At 40.9% G+C, this 22710-nt stretch overlaps 1 protein-coding gene and 1 long non-coding RNA gene across 2 annotated transcripts in view; one reads left to right on the top strand and one right to left on the bottom strand.

Moving 5' to 3' along the window:
* Positions 1–22710, bottom strand: part of celsr2 (cadherin, EGF LAG seven-pass G-type receptor 2) — a 102932-nt gene that overhangs the window by 7290 nt on the left and 72932 nt on the right. Inside the window, exons 6-24 of the mRNA XM_024269065.2 lie at positions 14385–14542; positions 14128–14291; positions 13780–13905; positions 11155–11324; positions 10661–10840; positions 10469–10582; positions 9153–9309; positions 8932–9073; positions 8744–8864; positions 8461–8644; positions 7872–7973; positions 7678–7772; positions 7370–7579; positions 6145–6328; positions 5622–5940; positions 2807–2974; positions 2610–2733; positions 2344–2544; positions 2092–2266 (exon numbers count right to left, since the gene is read on the bottom strand). Coding sequence (XP_024124833.1) covers positions 2092–2266; positions 2344–2544; positions 2610–2733; positions 2807–2974; positions 5622–5940; positions 6145–6328; positions 7370–7579; positions 7678–7772; positions 7872–7973; positions 8461–8644; positions 8744–8864; positions 8932–9073; positions 9153–9309; positions 10469–10582; positions 10661–10840; positions 11155–11324; positions 13780–13905; positions 14128–14291; positions 14385–14542 — 3094 coding nt within the window. The remainder of the gene's footprint in view (positions 1–2091; positions 2267–2343; positions 2545–2609; positions 2734–2806; positions 2975–5621; positions 5941–6144; positions 6329–7369; positions 7580–7677; positions 7773–7871; positions 7974–8460; positions 8645–8743; positions 8865–8931; positions 9074–9152; positions 9310–10468; positions 10583–10660; positions 10841–11154; positions 11325–13779; positions 13906–14127; positions 14292–14384; positions 14543–22710) is intronic.
* LOC112144520 lies at positions 905–2572 on the top strand. Its single transcript, XR_002918905.1, has 3 exons — positions 905–939; positions 2020–2283; positions 2438–2572. It is a non-coding gene; the product is annotated as an uncharacterized LOC112144520 (long non-coding RNA).

Here is a 22710-nt window from a genome sequence, read left to right as displayed (position 1 = left end):
TCGGCATAAGCAGCAGAGCATCATGAAGTTCAGATGATGAGAGCGGCGAGTCTAAGTCTTTGATTTGATCTTCATTTAATCATTATTTTCCATTTAGCAAAAAATGAGTGGTGTGTCAAACTTAAAAAAAACATGAATATGTAGCCTCATCATTGTAATTTGACGCCCCTTCCAGCAGATGGCACCTTAGGCTGCTGCTTAGGGCCAGCCCTGACTACATGTAGCCAAGGCCCAGGGGCCGAATCCGGCCCTCAGGATAATTATATCCGGCCCTCCAGGTCATTTTATTTTATCGTTATTAATGACCCAATGTTGTCTTGCGCTCATTTTTTAACTTGTATAATTTTGACAAAATATACTTTTATGGAGAGTAAAATACTGAAAGTTATTTAAGGTTTAAGTTGATTTATTCTGGAATAATATTCCTGCATTTTTATTATTCATAATTATGTTAAAAAGTTACGGTTGTAAAGTATAAAAAATTGCCATTCTGTTAGCTTTTTGGACTATTTTGGTATTTTACTAAGATTTTTTAGTCTAATTTGGACTTTAGCTAATATTTCAGCTACATGCTAGCTCTTTTGGCTAATTTATGCTTTTTTTCTTAGTTTTTAAAGGCTGTTTTGGAGTTTAGCTAATATTTACATGACAGCTGTTTTGGCTAATTTAGGCCTTTAATTTTATTTTTTTAAAGCTGTTTTGGAGTTAAACTAATATCTAAGCTATATGCTAGCTAATTTAGGCTTTTTTCAATTATTTTAAGCTATTTTGAAGTTTAGCCAATTTTTCAATTACATGTCAGCTATTTTGGCTAACCTAAGTTTTTTTGTTGTGGTTTTTAGGCTAATTTGGCATTTAGCTAATATTTTAGCTGGCTATCAATTTCAGCATCTTCATGGCCAAATTCAGCTTACAGCATTCACATTAGCATCATTGCAGGTAATACTATATATCTAGTTCATTATTAAAAAGTTAGTTTTTAAGTTTTAAAAATTGGCATTCTTCTAACTTTTTTTGACTATTTTGGTATTTACTAAGATTTTGTAGGTTATTTTCGAGTTTAGCTAATATTTAAGCTACATGCTAGCTATGTTGGCTAATTTAGGCTTTTTTTAAAAAGCTTTTTAGGCTGTTTTGGAGTTAGGCGAATATTCACACGCTAGCTGTTTTGGCTAACTTAGGCTTTTTTCAGCTTTATAGGCTATTTTGAAGTTTAGCAAATTTTTCATCCACATGCTAGCTGTTTTGGCTAACCTAAGTTTTTGTTTAGACCAATTTGGCATTTAGCTAATATTTTAGCTGACTATCAGCTTCAGCGTTTATACCTTTCAGTTTCAGTCTTTTTAGCTATCAGTTTCAGCATCTTCAGCGGCCAAATTCAGCTTACAGCATTCACACTAACATCATTGCATCAATGCTATATATGTAGTTCATTATTATGTTGAAAAGTTACACTTTGAAGTTTTAAAAATTGGCACTCTTCTAACTTTTTGACTATTTTGGTATTTACTAAGATTTTTTAGGCTATTTTCGAGTTTAGCTAATATTCCAGCTACTTGCTAGCTGTTTCGGTTACTTTGGGGCTTTTTAAAAAGCTTTTTAGGCTGTTTTGGAGTTAGACTAATATTCACACGCTAGCTGTTTTAGCTAACTTAGGCCTTTTTCAGCTTTATAGGCTATTTTGAAGTTTAGCTATTTTTTCAGCCACATGCTAGCTGTTTTTGTTGTTGTTTTTAGGCTAATTTGGCACTTAGCTAATATTTTAGCTGGTTATCTCCTTCAGCGTTTATACCTTTCAATTTCAGCATCTTCAGCAGCCAAATTCAGCTTACAGCATTCACACTAACATTATCACAGGTAATACTATATATTTAGTTCATAATAATGTTAAAAAGTTACAGTTTTGAAGTTTTAAGAGTTTAGTTTTAGAGTGTTCAATAAGAGTTTTTCCTGTTTTACCTGTGACCTAAAGCGTGTTTTAGGTTTTGGCTCCTTGTGCAACTACGTTCTAACCTTCAGGCTAAACTTCATCATTGGAGAAGCTAAATGAACACAAAAGGATTCTGCTTCCTCAGAGTCAACGATCCAAACCTGTGATGAAGGCCGGAACCCCCCAGCCGATCAGGTAGTAGAACCTCATGGGTCCGTAGTTGATGTCTCTGACTTCACAGATCATGCGGTAGACGTGCAGCCCCTCCAGGAAGAGCCAGGAGAAGGAGCAGAGGTAGAAGAAGTGCAGCAGGATGGCCATGACCGTGCACAGGAACTGTCGGGACAGAAGAGGTGGGGGTTAGAACAAACCGGGACAGACGGCGGCAGAGAGGCGGCGAGGTCCGTGGTTACCGGGTTGTCCGCCTGGTTGATGCCGAGGATGAAGATGAGCTCAGAGAGGAAGAGGGCGACGGCTCCGTTGTTGATGATGCTGGTCTTGTTGCAGCGCATGGCCCTCAAGCTCAGGAGGAAGACGGCGGTGAGGAAGAGGAAGCCCAGCGTCACTCCAGCCGTGCTCCACGTCAGGATTTTGAAGGGCAGGATCTCGCCGTTCTGATGCAAACATCCCGTTTACTCCAGGAACCAGAACCAGAACAACGTGCCGCTCAGACTCTCACCTCCCTCCTGGAGACGTCCATCAGCACGGCGAAGCTGGTCATGTGATAGCACTGACAGCTGATGTGGGAGCTGTTCCTGAAGACCACCTCGCAGCCTTTGGCCGACCAGCCGCCGCTCCCGGCCCTGACACGACACAACCAGAACGTGAGCGGCGCAGCTTAGCGTTAGCGCCGCCGCCGCGTGTCCTCGCACTCACAGGATGCTGTGGTTCCAGAAGACGCAGATGGGTTTGGAGCGCTCCTCTGTGGCCACCAGGCGGAACTGCACGGTGATGGGTTTGTCCAGTGGGTGCTGCAGCAGCTCGTCGTTGTCGTGAACGGTGATGCTGACCACCGGGGTGTTGATGACCGGACGCTTCGGGACCCTGAGAGAGATGAACACTTTCATCACTGACTGTTGTAAAAACCTGGAGTCTGCTGCTGCTGAAATTCAAAATATAAACACAAGTCAGCAAAAAAGTGAAAAATAAGAATAACAAGAAAAGTTGCATTACTTGTGATAATACTAGTGTGAATGCTTTTTGCTGAATATGCTGAACCTGTTTGCTTAGGAAATTCACTGTAATTGCTGAAGGGATTTGCTGAAAATGCTAAAGTTGCTAAATTACTTAAAACTGCAAAAAGTGCCCAAAAATGTGAAGAATTTCCTTAAAAATTGCAAAAAAAATTAAAATGTGTAAAAGGTATAAATTCAGAATTAGCCTAACACCTCAGTAGATGCCAAATTAGCCAAAAATGCTAGCACGTTACTAATATACTAGGTCCACTCAGAATTAGCCCAAAAAAACATCAGTAGATGCAACATTAGTTAAAAAAAAGCTTACACGTTGCTAAAATATTAGCATAATCAAGAATTAGCCCCCCAAAAAACTCATTAGATGCCAAATTAGCCGAAAAAGCTAGCATGTTGCTAAAATGCTTGCTAATTAGCCAAAACAAAAAACATTGGTAGAGGCCAAATTAACCAAAAAAGTTAGCATGTTGCTAAATACTAGCTTAATTTCTAATAGGTTAAAAAATCCTCATTGAATTGCCAAATTAGCCAAAAAAAAGCTAACACGTTGCTAAATACTAGCTTAACTTCTAATACGTTAAAAAAATCTAACATGTAGCTAAAATACCAGCTTAACTCAGAATTAGCCCAAAAAAACCTCATTAGATGCCAAATTATCCAAAAACATTAGCATGTTGCTGAACTTTTAGATATACTCAAAATTAGCTTTAAAAACATCAGTAGCATAAATGTCCTGAACATGTGGAACGTTTTGATACCAAGATTGCATAAGTTTCAAAGTGCACAAAAAAATGTGTAAATTGTATAAATTTTGTGGGGAAAAAAATTGCACAAATTGTTTAAAATTGTAAAAACTTGTTAAAAAAAAATCATAAATTTCATAAAAATTGCATAGAATTTTCTCAACATGCTGAATGTTTTTAATTGCATAATTTGGTGAAATTTGAAAAAATTGACATTCATTTTCGATGAGGATAAAAAAATTGCACAAATTGTGTAAAATAAATCTTAAATCTTAAAAACTGTAAGATGTACGAATACTAAAAGTACAAGCAGGAATGTCCTTAGTTGAATGTTTTGATACCAAGATTTCAGAAATTAGTGTGAATGAGTTTTTAGTGAATCAAATATATAATAATAAAGAGAAACAGGATCACGATAGTATGATTGCTTTAAAGAATTCACACTATAATTTAAAAAACACGTGTTTCCGATTTGTTTGATTTTTTTAAACATCCGATATTCTTTTGTTTTTCTCAGATTCTTCAGTTCTGTTGTGTGTTCGCTCAGAAGAACAAATAAGTCACTGCAGAAGACACAACTATGAGTCTACCGACACAATGGGCATGTGATGCACATTCAGGAAGGGACTAAAATATGACAATTTCATGAAGTGAAAGTCTAATCAATACCAACATTTTACTATTTATCTATTTATGAATCCACTGTGTCCTGTTGATGAAAATGTGGATAGTTTGTTAAAAAATTACATTTCAGTTGTGTCCGAATTCCCCCTGCTCACTATATAGTGCGTTCGCCGTTTTCTAGTGCTGTCTCAATCTACTATTCCAAAATCCAGTCCACCAGAAATTTCCCAGAAGTCTTTGAGAAAAACTAGCATGCATTGATGCTCGCTACATTGGCAAACATAGACCACAATGCATTGCGATTGAACAACTTTTGCAAAAAAAATGTTATTTTTGAATAAACCATCCACATTTTCATCATCAGAACACAGTGGAGTCATAAATAAACGTGAAATGTTCGTATTAATTCTACTTTCACTTTGTGAAACCTGTGATGTCATATCCAACATTTAGCAAAACAAAAGTAAAGAACAGGGTTCTACAACTTACTTCATGTTAAATTTCAGACTTTTAAGACTTTTAAAAGGCATCCATATCAAAAATTAGGACCAATTTGTCTGCCTATTTCACATTTTATTAATTATTATTTATTTTATTCATTTATTCCCATTTTAGGATTAAAGCTGAAATTTTTTGATCTTGTTTAAGGTTTGTGCTTGATGCTTTAGGGCATTTCTTTGTGAGTTTTATTGCTATCGGTGATCAAAATAATTGAGGTGGAAAATTGTAATTTTTGACAAGTAATATTAAATGGAGAAGTTTCAAACAGCACGATTTTTGATGTTTCAATAACAAAAGTCAAGACTTTTTTTCAAGGCTTTTTAAGGTATTATTTTTCAAAATTATATGCAAACTTACGCATATAGTCAAAGTTCACCTGGTTTAACTTTCATCGCATGTTTAGTAGCCGTGCGTTTTGTAAATAGAGACTCAAAACTGACTTAAAAACTTGTGCAGTGATCATAGACCCCTCCCCCTTGGTGTTCCAAACTGTCTCCAAGAAGCCCAAATCTCATAGAAATAATTAGGTTGAAAAAAGATTGATATCAGTCGAGACTCGTTCATGTCAGGAACTGAATCTCTGACACAAACGTTGAATTTCCTTCCGGTTCCTGCAGGGTTTTCTCTCACCGCAGACTCCTCTTGTCGGGGTCGTAGCTCTCCGGTAACAGTGAGGCCATGCTGTGGAAGATGATCACGCTGGCGATGGCGTCCTGCTGACTGTCGTCGGGGTGACGCCTCCTGCGGTTGGCGGAGCGGTTCCTCAGGGAGGATTCTGGGAACACGTCCAGGTGTCGGTGGCCCTTGGTGTCTACGGGCGGTTGAAAGACGGAGTCTGGGAGGGTGACCGCCGTGTCCTGGTCCAGGGGGCGGGGACCCCGCAGTGATTGGTAGCGCGGGAGTTTGGCGCCGGCAAAGTTCATCTTTTTCAGACGGTCCACAGAGATGACTGCAGAAAACAACAAACACAGAGTTCAAGAAGAGGTTTTTTCACAGCAAAAGTCACATTTTCACGATAAATGTTAGTTTGAGCTGAATAATGTACAACCAAACAACTGACTGAAAATCGAAACAAGTCAGATTTTAATAACTGAAGTTTCTCTGTTGTTCCGTGTAGACATTCGTCATATAAAATCCTTTCTTATGTCCTTACTTATGTTGGGCGTGACGATGGTGAAGGGGCTCAGGTAGGTCTTCCTCATGTTCTGGGCCAGAGTGCTCGCGTACTCCTCGTAGTGGCGCAGCAGAACCGCCGTGCCGCCCTCCGTGCGCTGGAGGAACTCCCAGTGCGGTCGTGAGTCTGGAGACAGGATGGTGCTGCCCACACGGACCAGATTCTGTTGGAGAGCAGACAGAGGTGATGTCTGACGGGTATGGGCCAAAATCCAAAACACACCTTTGGGTTGCGGGCTGAACAGCCTTTATTGAATACTCTAAAATAAAATTTTAAAACTTGAAAACTGTAACTTTTTAACATAATTACAAACTTAATCCTTGGTTAGCCAAAATAGCTAGGATGTAGCGGAAAAAATAGCTACACTCCATAATAGCCTAAAAACTGAAAAAGCCTAAATTAGCAAACTGCTAGTATGTAGTTGAAATATTAGCTAAAGTCCAAACTATCCTATAAAAAGGAAAATAAATAAATTAGCCAAAACAGCTATGTAGCTAAAATATTAGCTAAACTCCAAAATAGCCTAAAAAGACAGAACAAAATCCAAAAATAGTAAGCATGTAGATATAAACCTAAATCTGAAACAGCCTAAAAAAGCCCAAATTACCAAAAACAGTTAGCATGCAAAACATTAGCTAAACCCCAAAATTGCCTAAAAAAAACTAAAGATGCCCAAATTAGTCAAAATAGCTAGCATTTAAGTATAAACCTAACTTCAAAACAGCCTAAAATACTTAGAAAGAAGCCTAAATTCACCAAAACAGCTAGCATGTAGCTGAAATATTAGCTAACTTCAAAATACCCTATAAAGACAGAAAAAAACCTAATTAGCCAAAATAGTTAGCATGTAGCGGAAACATTAGCTTAACTCCAAAAAAGCCTAAAAAAACTAAAAACGTCTAAATTAGCCAGAAATAGCTAGCATGTACATATAAAGCTAACTTCAAAAGAGCCTAAGAAAGTTAAAAAGAACCTAAATTAGCCTAAATTGAATGAGTTAGCATGTAGCCGAAAAATTAGCTAAACTCTAAAACAGCCTAAAAAACAGAAAAAGCCTGAATTATCAAAAATAGCTAGCATGTAAACCTGTATGAGTTCACGTGACTAAGACATAAAGCAGGTGGACCGGTCCTTTCAGCCCAGAAGACTTCAGGGTCCAGCCGGGTTAGAGGGTTGTGGAGGAGTTAGGGGGGTTTTCCTGCACCTCAGTGAAGTGGACGTCCTGCGTAGCCGTCAGGTTGAATCCCTGCTGGTTGATCTCGTGCTGCAGCAGACTCTGCGTGAGCCGGAAGGCCACCTTCACATCGCTGCCGTAGAACCGCTCCGTGTGCACGGTGGCGTTAGCCAGCATGGCTGCGGTCTGCTGAACGCGTCCGGAGTCCAGGAGCGACGCGTTACGAGAGAACTTTTCCGACTGGGAGAGAAAAAAAACGCAGCAGCAGTGAAACTAAATGCTGACTCAGCAGTTCATCTGCACATCCTGATGAACCTGAACTCAAAGAGACTGCAGACCAGAGCTTTCAGCGCGCTGAAGGTGATGGAGGTGCAGTTGAAGAGGTTGGGGGGCAGCCAGCCTTTGTGCTCATCGCAGTGCCGGATGGCTGTGCCTGGAAAAATGAGGTGAGATCAGGATGCAGCTGCAGGCAGCTTTCAGGCATTACTGTCAGTGTATGGTAATCTGATGAGCTGCCAGGAAGCCGTCCTACCAAGAGTTCCCTTAGGACAGGAAACGGCTGCAGGGAGACCAAACTTAGTCCTGGGCCACCAGATCCCCGCCTCGATGACCTGAGGGCAGCTGTCATAGATGACTGCAACACAGAGAGGGAGGTGGTGACGTGGAGGGCGGCATTTTCACTTCATCCATGACAAAAAAATGTAATTTTGACTATGGTCACATATCCCAAAATGGCACCAGGAAACAACCTAGAATCAAGTTTTACAGGAAAATTGGCAGGTGGTTGTGCAGTGGCACTTGTAATCGTCACATTTTTACACACCATGTGGTGGCTGCTGAGATTTTTAGAAAAAGTTAAGATTTTACAATTTCACAAGAACATGCCAGACCAGGGTATATTGGAAAACATGCAGGAAGGTGGCTCTTGAGGACCAGGGTTCCCTACCCCTGCCCTAGGCTACTGGGCGGCTGTGTAAACGCAGATGTTTACACATCAGAGCTGCTGCCAGCCAGTGATTGAGTTGTCCACACTCCAATATTTCATAATGACATCATCCCCGCCTGACAAGGCAGATGCCCCCCATCGATCGGTGGAGGTTGTATTTGTGATGGTAGCATACCTTCACAGCCGTTAGGAGACACCTCTGCAAACGGGTTGTCGCAGCGGTCGCACTGACGTCCGATGACGCCGGGCTTGCACTGACACTGACCGCTCTCCCTGTCGCACGTTCTGGAGAAGGATCCCACCGGGTAGCAGTCGCACAGCAGGCAGGTGTCGCTGCCTTCCGGACGGTAGTGGTTGTCCTGGAAACAGGATGGTGGAGACGGGTCTCCATCAGTTTTTCAGCCTGTAGGAGCATCCCAAACTCCACCAGCATTCCTGGTGTCTCCTGATAGACTCACTTTACAGCGACACTCGCCGGTCGTCTTGTTGCAGTCGGAATCAAACCCTTTGACGGTGGCACAGTTACAGGGACCGCAGGTCTTGTGACCCCACCAGCCTCTCGGACAGGGCAGGTCCGTTCTGCAGAAACAACAGTTTAGTTTTTCTGTGGGCGGAATAACTCGACGCCGCTCGGCGGGAACCGTACTTTTTCTCGCAGTACTGTCCAAAGTAGTTCCTGGGACAGTCGCATTTGTAGCCGCGGGAGGAACCGGGCTTCCTGCTGCAAGCTGCCTCGTGCTCACAGGGGTTCAGAGAGCACACGTCGGTGCAGTTGGTCCCAAAGTAACCTGTGGAGGGGCGGGGCAGAAGGAGATGCTCGGATGTCCTGCAGAGTGTGTGTTTGTGGCTGTGAGGGTGAACACTGACCGCTGAGGCAGGTGCAGGAGTGGCTGTCCCAGAGGTCATCACAGTAGCTGTTGGCCGGACAGGGGCTGGAGCTGCACGGGTCGGGAACGCTGCAGCCGGGCTCCACGTTCACCTTCCTCGCCAGAGACAGACTCAGAGCTCCACCAATACGGAGACCCTAGAAGGAAACAAGCACACGTCCTGACTGCTGGAGATGAGAACTCAAGATTTGATTTGCATTCAGAGCATTAGAGCTTCAGTTCTCTAAAAACATCTGCGAAACATGTTTTACTCACCAAGAACAGACGCTTCTCCCTGAGCTTTCTTTATCTATCTCGTAACCTTTCTCTTTGCCTCATCTCTGTGACCACTCTCTGTTTTTCTCACTTTCGAGTAATATGGATCTGATCAGTTGGACTGCAAATGCGACCAAACCTTCTCCACCATGAGGAGTGGGAGAGTAGACCCCACTTGTTCAGGAGGTTCATTTGCAGTTGGATATGGGAATGACCTATGGAACAAGTGATGCACTCTCTACCTGTCACAACTCGCCCTGGAAGACGTTGAAGAGGTTTACATCAATGATCTCCTGCTTTCTGCTGATTGGAGCTGGCAGAGTCTGGAAGTATCAGAACCTGGCGAAGCGGTTTACATCAAAGTGCTTTGCGATGACACACTAAGAGCCGTACGGACTCCGACTGAAATATTGAATGAATTGGAGGCCAAGATCGATGCGCTGTTGGCGCTGTCGTATCGAAGTCTCCTCTGGGAGGATGGAAGGCCAGCTTGGTTACAGTTCGACTACCATGAAAGTTGATCTAGATTAGTAACTATTTTACCACAAAGCAGTAGTACCTACAGTCTTTCAGCAGGCAGACAAAAACAGGCTGTGCCCAAACATTCATCTCTAATCCGACTGTTCCCGAGCCAAGGACACACTCCCTGGCCAACCCAAAACAAATCCACTGAAACTGCGATAAGCAGAGCTTCCTCCCCTCTCCCCAACTTTTTTCCCTAGTTTTCAACACCTTGATGAACTCTTCTTGCTCCCTCAGACTGCGCCTTAATGTGCAGTACGGCTGCTACAGGCCTAGCCTAGTGTTGAGGCGCTGTGTGTAGATCTTTCGTTTTTGCGAATCAATGCTTAAATTTCAATGTATTTTTGCTTGTACTTCACTCTAATTTACTGTGACACAGGTTGAAGATGTTTGGTTTTTGTCATCATACCCGCCGGATCCGAGCGGCTGCAGTTTTAAAGATGATTTAACTGAGCAAATTGGAGTAATAATAATAAAAAAGCTTTAACTGAAAGCAGGGAGTTGACTGCAACTACTGACCTGTATGCAACCACGGAGCCCCAGATGAATTTTCCCATCAGCCCTTGCCAGACCACCAATGCTGACAGTCTTCAGCTTGGAGTCCCGCAGCTTCCCGTCCACCTCCATTCTGGCCTGCAAACAAACTCCACCTTCAATTTTCGGCTGACAGGAAGTCAACTTCCTGTCACTTTTGGTGCAGCGGCGTCTCACCAGGTAGAGGCCGTGATCAAATGACAGCACGGCTTTGTGGTGACCCGCCGCTCCGCCCAGGCTGCTTATATCCAGCTGCAAGTGATGCCACTTTCCATCATTGGCCAAAACCTCCTCCACCTGGGAGAGGGTGGAGTCCTCCCCCCTGTGGAGCCCCATCAGCACGCTGCCCCCGCGTAGCTGCAAGAGTCAGCGGGGGGGACGATCAGATCACAGGAAACTGGGCTCTTCAATCAGGGTGAAGCGTTCAAACCGGGAGCTGCTTCACGTTTAGTCGGCAGAAATAGACCGTTATGTAACATCAAAGACGTCAGTCTAGACCTAATTCCACGAAAAAGAAAATCTCTCTGCAGAAACTAATTATTCCAGCCAGGAGAGAACAGTATTTAAAGTCTACATTTAGTTACAGCATCACAGACGGCATGAGCAGAAATCCTTGAATTGTGCGTTTGTGCGTTTGTTAGCATGCAGGCGGAGCGAAGTGCGTCTTCCACCTGCAGAGTGAGGTTGTGCTGCAGGCTGGAGGAGATGTGGAGCAGCGAGGCGCTGGGCTGACGGGTGCGGAACATGAGCTCGATGTGCCAGAGGACGGAGGCCGCCACCGCCTCCAGGTTGTTCCACTGCAACAGGCTGTTGCCTTGGAAACGAAGAGGGTTGGCCATGACTGGAGAGGAAGAACAGGTAGAGAGGAGGGAAAATGATTACAAATCACAAAAGTCCTGGAGGGGGAGAGGAGGTGACAGACAAAAATGAGAAAAGTTTTCTCGGGAGATGGAGAGTCTATGCTCCAGTTCAGCTCATTAAAGCCAAACTGACTTCCTGAAGGACAGATGAGAGCAGACACCTCATTATTTTCAGCAGGAAGATGGAGATGTGAAAGAAGCTGAAGATTTCTTTAGCACCACCTTAGTTATGCAACAAAAAGATTATTTTAATAGTCGACTAATCACCGATTATTTTTTCAGATTAGTCGATGCACAAACTGGATGTAAAGCTCACATCTTAACCATCATTAGCTTTAAACTAACTAAAAACTAGATATAAGCATTACCTGTGATAATGCTAGTGTGGATGCTGGAAGCTGAATTTGGCCGCTGAAGATGCTGAAATCGATGGCTAAAAAAACTGACGTTGATAGCTAAAATCGGTAAAGCTAATCGCTAAAAATGCTAAAGCTGATAGCCAGCTAAAAAAATTGTTAAATGCCAAATAGGCCAAAAAAAAAAAGAGAAAAAAAGCCAAAGTTAACCAAAATAGCTACCTTGCAACTGAAATATTAGCTTAACTCTAAATTAGCCTAAAAATCTGAAAACATCCTAAATTAGCCAAAATAGTTAGCATGTAGCTGAAATATTAGCTAAACTCCAAATTAGCCTGAATAATTGGGAAAATAATCCAAAAAGCATGCAGATTTTTAAAACGTTAAAACCGTAACTTTTAATCATGATTATGAATAATTAAAAGGCAGAAATATTATTCCAGAATAAATCAACTTAAACCTTAAATAACTTTAAAATTTTACTCTTCATAAAAAAAATATTCAGTCAAAATTATGCAAGTTAGAATCTCAAATTCTGGTTATTTCATGCATTTAATTTGTGTGTCTTTTATTTTGAAATAAGTTCTTGTAACTTCCTGTTTGTTAGGCGATGACTGTCATGAATCAGTCTGTTTTTCCCTCAGACCACCAGAGGGAGCCATCGCCTGAATTCTAAAACTCTCCTGAGCCTCATCTGCACTTCATCTCCCAGAAGCCCCAGCCCTCAGTTCCTGGTTCCTGCTCAGCTGTCTCCAATCACACAATCACCCACCTGCTTCTTAAGCAGCACACAGAGCCACACTCTCTGCCAAGTATTTGTTTGTGCCACCCTGCCTTCATTACCGAGCGTTTATACCTGGACCTGATCTTCTGTCTCTGACCCTCTGATTGCCTGCCGCCTGCCCTGAACCTCGCCTGGATCCTGACTACTCTGCTTCTCCTCTGATGCCCTCATGCTGGTGCTTGACCCCTGCCTGCCTGACCCTGATTTAGTTTTGTGGACTTTTAGCTGTGCATCACGCCTGTTGCCCTGCTTGTGCCGAATAAACCTGCTGCACTTGGATCCAGCTGTCTGCCTGTTCTTGACAATGACGAGTTGTTTTTTAATCTATGTTTTAATTTATTATTCATTCCATCTAATACACCAGCCTTCCTCCTTTTATTTCCCTAAAACCTCAGAACAAGCGTTTTCGGCTTCCGTAAAAATATTAAATTTACAGAATGATTAAATAAAGAGAGAAAGTCCAGTGTTCTGTGTTTGTGTGAAACGTCAGTTTGACATGTTTCAGGTTCATATCAGAACTTCAGAGCCTGTCGGCTGAAACAAACTCATTCCTCCCACTGGAAATAATTGCCCCGCCTCTCATCATGTGAAGCTCCACCCCCACATTATGGAGTGATTTTTGTGCCGCCATTTTGCAAGCAAAAGTTCCAGTTTTGAAATAAAAAATGTCTAAGTTGCAAACTAAATGCAAAGTGTTACGAATAAAATATTTGCTTTGAAAAACTTTTTTTTTGCTTTAAAAACTTTTTTTTGGCTGCATAAAATATTTTGTGTTTGTAAACTTTTTTTTTCTTAAAAAAATTGCGAACAATGTGTAGTGGCTCATCTCGCTTTCACCCTATCTTTGGCTTTGTGTTCAACTATTTCTCTCAAGTTTTGTCCGAATGGCACAAACGTAACTGAGAGAAAAAGTTAAACGCAAAGCCAAAGATAGGGTGAAAGTGAGATGAGGCACTACGCACCAAATAATGTTTGTTTGCAATTTTTTTTTACGAAATAAAAACTTGAAAACGCAATAAAAAAGTTTTTCAAAACGAAGATTAAATATTTTATTTGTAACACTTAACATTTAGTTTGCGACTTAGGACATTTTGATCTCAAAACTGTGACCTTTGGTTGCACTTTGGTGGCACAAATATCACTCCATAGAGATGCAGCTGCAGAACAGCAAAACACAGAAGGATTTAGGTGAAATATTTAAAATCTTTGGTTTGGTTTTCCGGCTTCCTGAGGTCAGATCCAGATCCGGTCCCTGACTCGGATCTGCTCGGTTCCTCCTGATGGATGTCCGCTCACCCCTCTCGCAGCTCTGTCCTCCAAAGCCCAGCGGGCAGTCGCAGCTGAAGGAGCCCCACAGGTTGACGCAGGTTCCTCCGTTCTGACACGGGTTGTTGCTGCAGAAATGTCTCTTAGCAGAGCATCCTGAGGAACATCAAAAACCCATTTAGTCATCTCAGAGCAGGAACAAAAAACAAAAAAAGAAAAGTCAGGAGTTAATCAAGAATTCCTAGCAGAATAACTGTGTCTACCCTCCTGCTGAGCTCATTACGCTCAGAGTTATTTTCTCTGCAGGTCGTTCTCACTCGGCTGCTCTAACCGTAAACACTGTCACTGTGTGAACAAAGAAGTTCTGAGACACGGTACCGGGAAGAGTGCCGTTGTTGGCGATGAAGCTGGCCATGTCGACGTGCTGGTTGTCGATGCGCAGGTTCTTCATGCAGCCCACGTACTGCTGGCTGCGCACGGGGAAATCCTCCGGGAGCTTCGGGACCCCCCCGAGGAGCAGGGGGCCGGTCAGGTCCAGAGATCTGTCGACACAGGAGAGTTTCTTCTTTCTGCCTCGACACATGAACATTCAGGACAGAGAAAAACTGGGTCTAAAACACATCAGGAGGACCCACTTCTTGGATCCAGATTGGTTCCCCTGGGCGGAGCAGGTGTAGTTTCCCACCATGTGACCAAACCTCAGCGCCACGGAGGGGTCACAGTTGTCCACCGTCACCACCACCACCTTTTGGTCCGACGGGCCCTGCGGCAGGCCGGCTTGGCTCAGGACCGGCTGTGGAGAACACAGGAGCACCATCAGAGGACGAGTCCTCAGAAGTCAGAATAAAAACGGATCAAAAGTTTCTCTTTTTATGAAGGATTTAGTCCTGCAGCAGTTCTGGACCAGATGTTTGCAATTCTTCTGTTTGAGAGCAAAAATGTCACCGCCACCACCTACTCAAAAATCAAAATATGCACACACCCGTTACCTGGTGACCTCTTATCGACTCAATGATTATGGGATGGCCACAAAACTTATGGCTTGGTGGATATTGTGTGAAATGTGGTCATTCTCATGAAAACTTTTGATCAAGGGATGTTCACAATTACTACAGGAATGTCGACAGTTAAGTCTACAACCACAACTGAGGCTTTGTTGACCTATGACCTCAGGAAAAGGCTATGGAGAGAAAATAGATTCACCCTGATTTGTTCGTATTTCTTGATTTGTGGATACTAGATTTGCGCTTAATTCTTGATTTGTGCGTAATTTTTAATTTGTGCGTAGTTCTTGATTTGTATGAAATTCTTGATTTTCTGAGTAATATTAGCTTTGTGTGTAATTCTTCATTTGTGCGCAGTTCTTGATTTGTGAGTAATTTTTAATTTGTGCGTTATTCTTGATTTGTGTGTAATTCTTGATTTGTGTGTAATTTTTAATTTGTGCGTTATTCTTGATTTGTGTGTAATTTTTAATTTGTCCGTTATTCTTGATTTGTGTGTAATTCTTGATTTTTGAATAATTCTTGATTTGAGTGTAATTTTTAATTTGTGTCTTATTCTTGATTTGTGTGTAATTCTTGATTTGTGTGTAATTCTTGATTTGTGTGTAATTTTTAATTTGTCCGTTATTCTTGATTTGTGTGTAATTCTTGATTTGTGTGTAATTTTTAATTTGTCCGTTATTCTTGATTTGTGTGTAATTTTTAATTTGTCCGTTATTCTTGATTTGTGTGTAATTCTTGATTTTTGAATACTTCTTGATTTGAGTGTAATTTTTAATTTGTGTCTTATTCTTGATTTGTGTGTAATTATTGATTAATGTCTTATTCGTCATTTGTGTATAGTTCTTGACATGTGCCTAATTTTTAATTTGTGTAAAGATTTTGGTTTGTAACTCATATAATACATTTTGAGCATAAGCACACAAATTATGAAATAAAAAAATACTAAATCCACTTTACACACACACACAAATTAAAATGACAACAGTTTGAATTTAACTACATACACAAATCTTTAAAATGTGCTTGTTACAAACACACAAACCCACATTATGCACAAAATCTGATGTGAGACTCTTCACGTCTCCAAGATTCATCTGTAAGTGATGCGTTTAAATGCTGCTAGAATGCTGGGTCGTGAGAGTTCTCCTATCAGCTGGTTTGAATTTAGATATCTGGTGAAGCTTGACATTTTATCACGCCCAACAATTAATATAAAAAAGTCTAAAATGGGTTTTTAAAACACTCAACACTAAAGTTTCTCTATTCCTTCTATGAGATTTGTGTGTATAGTTAGTTTAAGGCTTTTGTAATTTTAATTTGTGCATGTGTAAATTGGATTCTTCATTTTTTTTAATTACATAATTTTTGTACTTATGTACAAAATGTATTGTATGAGTTGCATATCCAGAATTACACACAGATCAGGGTGAGTCTATTTTCTCTCCATAAAACGCCATCTTGAATTTTCCAGAAAAATCATCTTTAGTACCTTCTACAATCCTAACTTTTCAACTTCCTAACTTTGTGAGCATCATGAGGACAAAGACATGGCGGTTTTAGAGCGTATAGATTCTGAACGGCGTTGGCGTGGCGAGTTTGTCAAAGTGATGTACCCCTGTCTGGCTCATTTTCTACTTGAATTTTTGAAAACATAATTGACGAATCGTTGGAACGAGCCGAACAAAACGATATGACATACAACATGACCATATAAGGAATGTGGGCGTCATTAGCATAAAAACCTCCGTTGCCAAGGAAACCCAAAAGTTTACTTTTGCCGATTCTTCTAAAAATGACACAGACCCGTTCGTCACCCCCAGGGGACCCAAAAATGTAATAGTTGCCATGGAGATAAAAGCAACAGAAAAGCGGCCATTTTCTTAAACAGAGTTTTTTAAAATGAACTTATTTAATTAGCACCACCCACATTTTAATTCAGATCTCTTTTGGTTATAAAAGACTCTTAAATGTTAGAAAAACACATCAGAATCTGGATTTTTCCGTGATGATTCTCTGGAAAGAACAGTTTTTTGTAAGACAAACACACATTTCTTCCTCCCAACAACAAAGCATCTTCCTCATTGTCTGAGAAATCTTCAGGGAAGTGAAAGACGGAGGAGGAGAGAGCGTGGGAGGAAGGATGATCCTGTCAATAAAAGGTCGCGACCTCTTCACGCGCATGCTGTCTCCCGCGGGTCACGGAGAGCTCACGTTAGCCTGGAGGTCGGGAAAGCCCCGCCCCCCCAGCGAAGGCCGAGGCGGCCCAGCGAGCGCTCAGCCGGTCAAACGGGATTTGGACAGAATCAGCTTTCCTCGTGTGCGGAGGCGATAAAAATAAGGCGGGTCAGATTTACTGCCGACTCTCTGAAGTGGAATTAAAATAGATCCCCTTCAAAGCGGCGGCGTGAGCCCGGGGGAATTATAATTTCCTGAGTGCTGTGCTGTCATGACTCCTTTGTTTTGGCCGTCTGATCCCTTCATTCAGACACAGACGGGCTGGGAGGCTTGTTGGCGGCTGTCAGGTACTTGGCAGCTCTGTCACCGCCGCTTTTTCACAACAAAACGCCCCGACATCATTTCAGCTCGAGCTGCGGCCACAACTGAACTGTTTCCACATGATTTTCACGTTGAGCAGATTAAATTAATTCTCCGTGAGCCTCCAGTAACTAAACGAGAGGCCGTCGCTGGTTAGATTCCTGCAGTCTTGTGATTTTGTAATGATATGAAGGAGACGGAGGCGGGACCGGCGCTCGCGGCTCGGCTGAGAACTCTTTCAATGTCCGACACCTCCACTGAAAAACCTGACACTGAGACCAGACAGAAAACACAGAACAGGAAGTTTCCTTTAACATCGTCTCACTTCCTGTTAGCATTAGAAAGACTGTTTCTGTTGGTACTTTCAAAATAAAACTCCTGTAATAAATAAATGAGCATCAGGATAGTTTTTTTTAATTTATCCGTGATTTAACATGGGAATTAACTGAGTTACAAAAATCAAATTATCCAGAAAAAGTGTGACCGGAATGTCAAAGTTATGTTTCTTTAAAATCCTATTTTTTTCTATTTTCAAATGCGGTTTTTCTATTGACAAGTTTGGAGCAAAAACATCTTGACTTATTTTAATAATAATATCTTATTTCTAGATTCCAGCTCGTAATGACACAAATATTCACCATGTGCTGATTTTAAGAAAATGTTGGAAAATGTAGAGCAATGATGAGTTAAAACAACCTCAAACCTGGTCAAATATTTGGAATATCTAAAAATAAAGTTTTACATCTTAGAAATTATCAAATAGTTTGTATTTGTAAACTTAAACTCAGGATGATTCAGTAAAATATTTATTATCTAGTAAATCAGGCGTTCTATCTTGTTACACAGCTAAGACTGAATCTTAAGAAAGTAAAAAGATCCTTGTTACAAGATAAATTGGACTTATCTTTTTTCTTGCAAAAAAAAAGGCCTTATTAAGGAAGTTTTTAAATAGAAAAATAATCTTAAGAACATTTTTCAATAGAAAAATAATCATATTAATACATTTTTAAATACAAAAAACATATTCATATTAAAGTCTTTCAACAGAAAATTAATCTTATTAAGAAAATGTTTCTATAGAAAAATTATCTTATTAAAAACATTTTTCAATAGAAAAATATTCATATTAAGAAGTTTTTCTATAGAAAAACAATTATATTATGAAGGTTTTTTAATAGAAAAAAAAATCTTAAGAACATTTTTCAAAAGAAGAAAAATCTTATCAAGAAGTTTTTCAATAGAAAAAAAACATTCATAATAAGAAAATTTTTCATTAGAAAAATATTGATATTAAGAAGTTTTTCAATAGAAAAACAATAATATTACGAATGTTTTTCAATGGAAAAATAATATTAAGACAAATTTTCAATAGAAAATAATCATATTAAATTTTTTTCAATAGAAAAATAATATTATTAAGAACAAATGTTCAATAGAAAAATAATCATATTAAAAAGTTTTTCAATAGAAAAACAATTCTGTTAAGAAAATTGTATAAAATCTTATAAGAAAGTTTTACTTAGAAAAAATAATTATGTTTAGAATGTTTTCCAATAGAAAAATAATCTTATCAAGAAAAATGTTCAATAGAAAAATAATCTTTTTAACAACTTTTTTAACAGAAAAATAACATTTTATGCAACCTTTTTCAATAGAAAAGTTTACATTTTCAAAGGTTTTTCAACAGAAAGATTAAGAACATTTTTCAATTGAAAAGTAATCTTTTACAGGTTCTCCATAGAAAAATAATTTTAGTTTAAGAAAACATGTTTTGGTGACCAGAATGTTTTCTAAAAATAAGTATTCCTCATCTCACCCCGTCAGTAGATTTTTGTTGTTTATTTGAATTTTACTAAATATTCTATTATTTTAGGGGGTCTGTTTTTGCAGAACAAACTGTAGTCTTTAGATTCATTGAAGCTCGCGGCACAAAGGTAATCGAATCACTTAAAGTGAAGAGACAAGTTTTTCTTCTGCGTTCTTTTGAAGGGTCGTTCCCTCAGCACGACCTCGTCCCCAAACAACTTTAATAATCGAATCAATACCAGAATCCATCAGCCCGTCTGTAAACCATAAATATGTATCAGCCTCACATTCCAGAAGCTGCGTCTGTGATGAGGCGACTCCTCTGGGAGTCTTCCTGCTGACATTCTTCAATGTCACTCACATGCCCTTCATATTCTGGGAGAGAGGTGTTCCAGTGAGGGGGGCGGAGTTTATCAGCGTGTGGTTAGCGGCGTAAACGCTCGGTCCAAACTGGAGACGACTCCTTTGTTTAAAGCTTGACAATCCTGAACAAGATAACCGGGATGTCAGTGGAGACGATTTATTTGATTAAAAAATGTTCGTAAACTGATCCAGGCGTCATGAACGTCATTAAAAGTGGGAGGCAGGTTTAATAAAACTGTCAGAACGCCGATGGTGAAACGATTATGTGTTTGAGCAAAAACAGAGAAGACTAAAAACAGAGAACAGTTTGATGTGATTTGAGTTGAATATCACAATAGATACTTTTATTTTAATCAATTTAACACTCAGACACTAACGTGTGAAGTAACTGTTCATTTTTCATGTTTAAATAAAGATACAAAAAAAAGAAAAGATAAACATTAGAGAAAGGATGAGATTTGAGGATTGACTCCAATGAAATTAGACCTTTTGGTGTATTTAACACATTAATGTAGCATTTTTCTGACACATATAAAGACAATTAACCATAAAATTGCATTTCTGAGTATTTATTCAAATCACGATGAATCAAAAGCAGATGAAAAAATGTCGGAAAAATTTGGCTCAAAAGTGTTCGGCTGGATAATTCTGATATTGCTCTGTTTTTGTTGCACCGCTAATGCTAGCTTGGGTTGTAAGCTAGCAGGAGAGAGTGTAAACAGAAAGCTCTCAGCAAGGGAAAAGGAGAGGGGGGCGGGGTTACTTCACACCAAAAGTCCCGCCCACAACTTAGAGGTGAATTTCTAATGAACTCCTGGCGTTCTGCAGAAACTATGTCTTAAATTACAGCTAAAAAGAGCATAACATTTTTTCTGCACTACGTGAATGTCGATGAATGTTCAAACTTATGTCATTAGAGCAGATTAGAGACAAAAGAATCAGATAAATGTGTCAGTTAGACTTCATTACCCGGTATTCCCAGTCACACAGGAACTTAGAAACATGCTACATGTTAGCCACGTTAGAAGCGCTAGCCACAATAACTGTAACTACCAACCTTGTTACACGTTAAAAAAAGACTGATACTGTGAACGGTACTGTGAATACGCTAACTCACAACCGTATACGAAACACGACAGCAAAACAGTCGGACTCCGCTACATGCTAGCTGCATTAGCGTGTTCACAATAACCCTCAATCAAGCCTCTAGAATAGAAGTCTCAAACTGGTGGCCCGCGGGCCATCTGCTAAGTCGATATTTTGCGGTCCCCACCTTAATATGAAAGTTCAATGCCTACTAAGCAATATTTTCTGCATGTCCTCGCTTCTTTGATCAAAGTTTTATATTTGCTTTGTGATGTTTCAGCTTAAAACTTTTCATTTGATGTTGTCGCGGGATCTGGTCGTCAGAAAAGTCCTTAGCAACAGTTGCTAGCATCGTTAGCTCCTGTCTTTTCGCAGGACACGTAGAAGATATTACTTAGTAGTATGTAGACATGAACGTTCAATAAACTTGTTCAGTATAAACAGAGGATGGGCCAAAGATTTAGACAGTGGATGCAAAAAAAACATAGTTTTGGCACAAATGGAACCCCGTACTGCCCACCTTCAGCCTTCAGTTTGAAATATTTCAAAAATATTTTCTTAAAAAAGTTTGGAAATTCCCATCTGTCAGTTAATGAAGATTTTCATTTAGTCAGCAATGTATGTTTAAGGTCGAGCGAGTGTTAGCATTAGCCATCCTTTGGGAAATTCCATTTAACGTTAGCATCAAGCTAGTGGTTTTATTTGCGAAATCAATTTTTATTTTTTAATCGATGATTGATTTATTAGGCTTAAATCGATTCAAATCGATTAATAGATATTATTAACCCAGCCCTACTATAAACTATGTCATTTTTAAAACTAATTTAGGCTTTTAGGTGAACCTTATAGTGCAGAAACAACTGTAATCATAACTACGAGACCAGTGCTGATGCTTTAAAAACAGCTCTAAAGTTGATCTGAGAGTGACTTTCAGTTGGGATGCCGCCTGCATAAAGATTCAAAGACAAAGCAGGAGGTCTCGACCTGCAAAGATAGACGGCGGGAAATGTCAGCGCAGATCTTCAGGGCTTCACGTCTCACTCCGACTTTAGAAAGCTCGCCGTGTTCATCAGAAGCATCCTAATGATTTGGGTTCTGCTCAGCTTTTCTGGTCCATTTCTAAAACTCATCTTCGTAGAAAGGAGCTCACAAAAAGCAGAGGCCATGCCACTGTGCCATTGTCTGAGTATATTGTTGAAGAAACGCTTAATTAATAGCACGGAACGGCACAGTTCTGGTGTGGAGCTTCTTTCCCACAGGAAGCCACAATGCTTTGAGAAGCGGTTCCGGCTTTCCCGTTTCTTCTTGCTAAGCCAAATTTGTTACAAATTTGCCGATGATGGAACAAGCAAACAGTGAACTGCCAAAGGTGAAATCATTCGACATGCTCTTTTCCACGGTCCTCCCTTCGCTGTGAAAGCTCTGGAACAGGCAGCACTCCAGCTTGGACGCTCCATTCTCTGACCCCTCTGTCATCAGTCACGGCTGTTGACTCGCCCATAATGACCGTCTGTCAGGACGCCTCTCCCCGCTGCACAACGCCGTCCTGTCTCAGCTGATTGGGGCGCACATGTTTGCTCTGCAACATCGCTGTCCCCCGCCGTGATAGACAAGAAGGATTATGGGAATATGAGTTCCCTGTCACGAATCTGGGATCGAAAAACCATGGCAACCGGAGGGGTTGGCCCTGAAGCGCAGCGTCCCCGTTCAGAGCTGGAGTCAATACTTCTTCTCCCCTCTTTCTTCCCCCGTCTCCCTCTTCTCTCCTGCCCGGCCCCTCTGTCCCCGCTGGAGAAGGAGAGGGGCACCTACCCCGGGGCCGCATCATTCACTGCCCCCGGTCCCAAAGGAAGCCCAGCCAGGCACAAAGGCAGCGGTCATTGCCATTCTCTACAGTCCCCACACCGCCCTGAAAGCCACATTTCAATCTAAAAGTCAGCCTGCCCCACCCCCTGTAGACAGGGACGGGTCAGACCGAACCTCCGTGGGATACCTCTGCAGGGAGGAGCCTCGACTCCACCTCAGAGACTCACAGGATGAGGAAGAGGAGGTGAGGAGGAAGGAAACCCAGGAGAAACAGACACAAAAGGAGGGAAATGTTTGAAAGAAAGGCAAAAAGTCCTGATAAATCCATGAATATCAGACATTAACCATAAATGTTGCA

The sequence above is a fragment of the Oryzias melastigma genome, linkage group LG5 (assembly GCF_002922805.2).
Source record: "Oryzias melastigma strain HK-1 linkage group LG5, ASM292280v2, whole genome shotgun sequence".
Lineage (NCBI taxonomy): Eukaryota > Metazoa > Chordata > Actinopteri > Beloniformes > Adrianichthyidae > Oryzias > Oryzias melastigma.
Note: the sequence above shows the minus strand (reverse complement) of the source record. Positions and strands in the feature narration are given on the sequence as shown.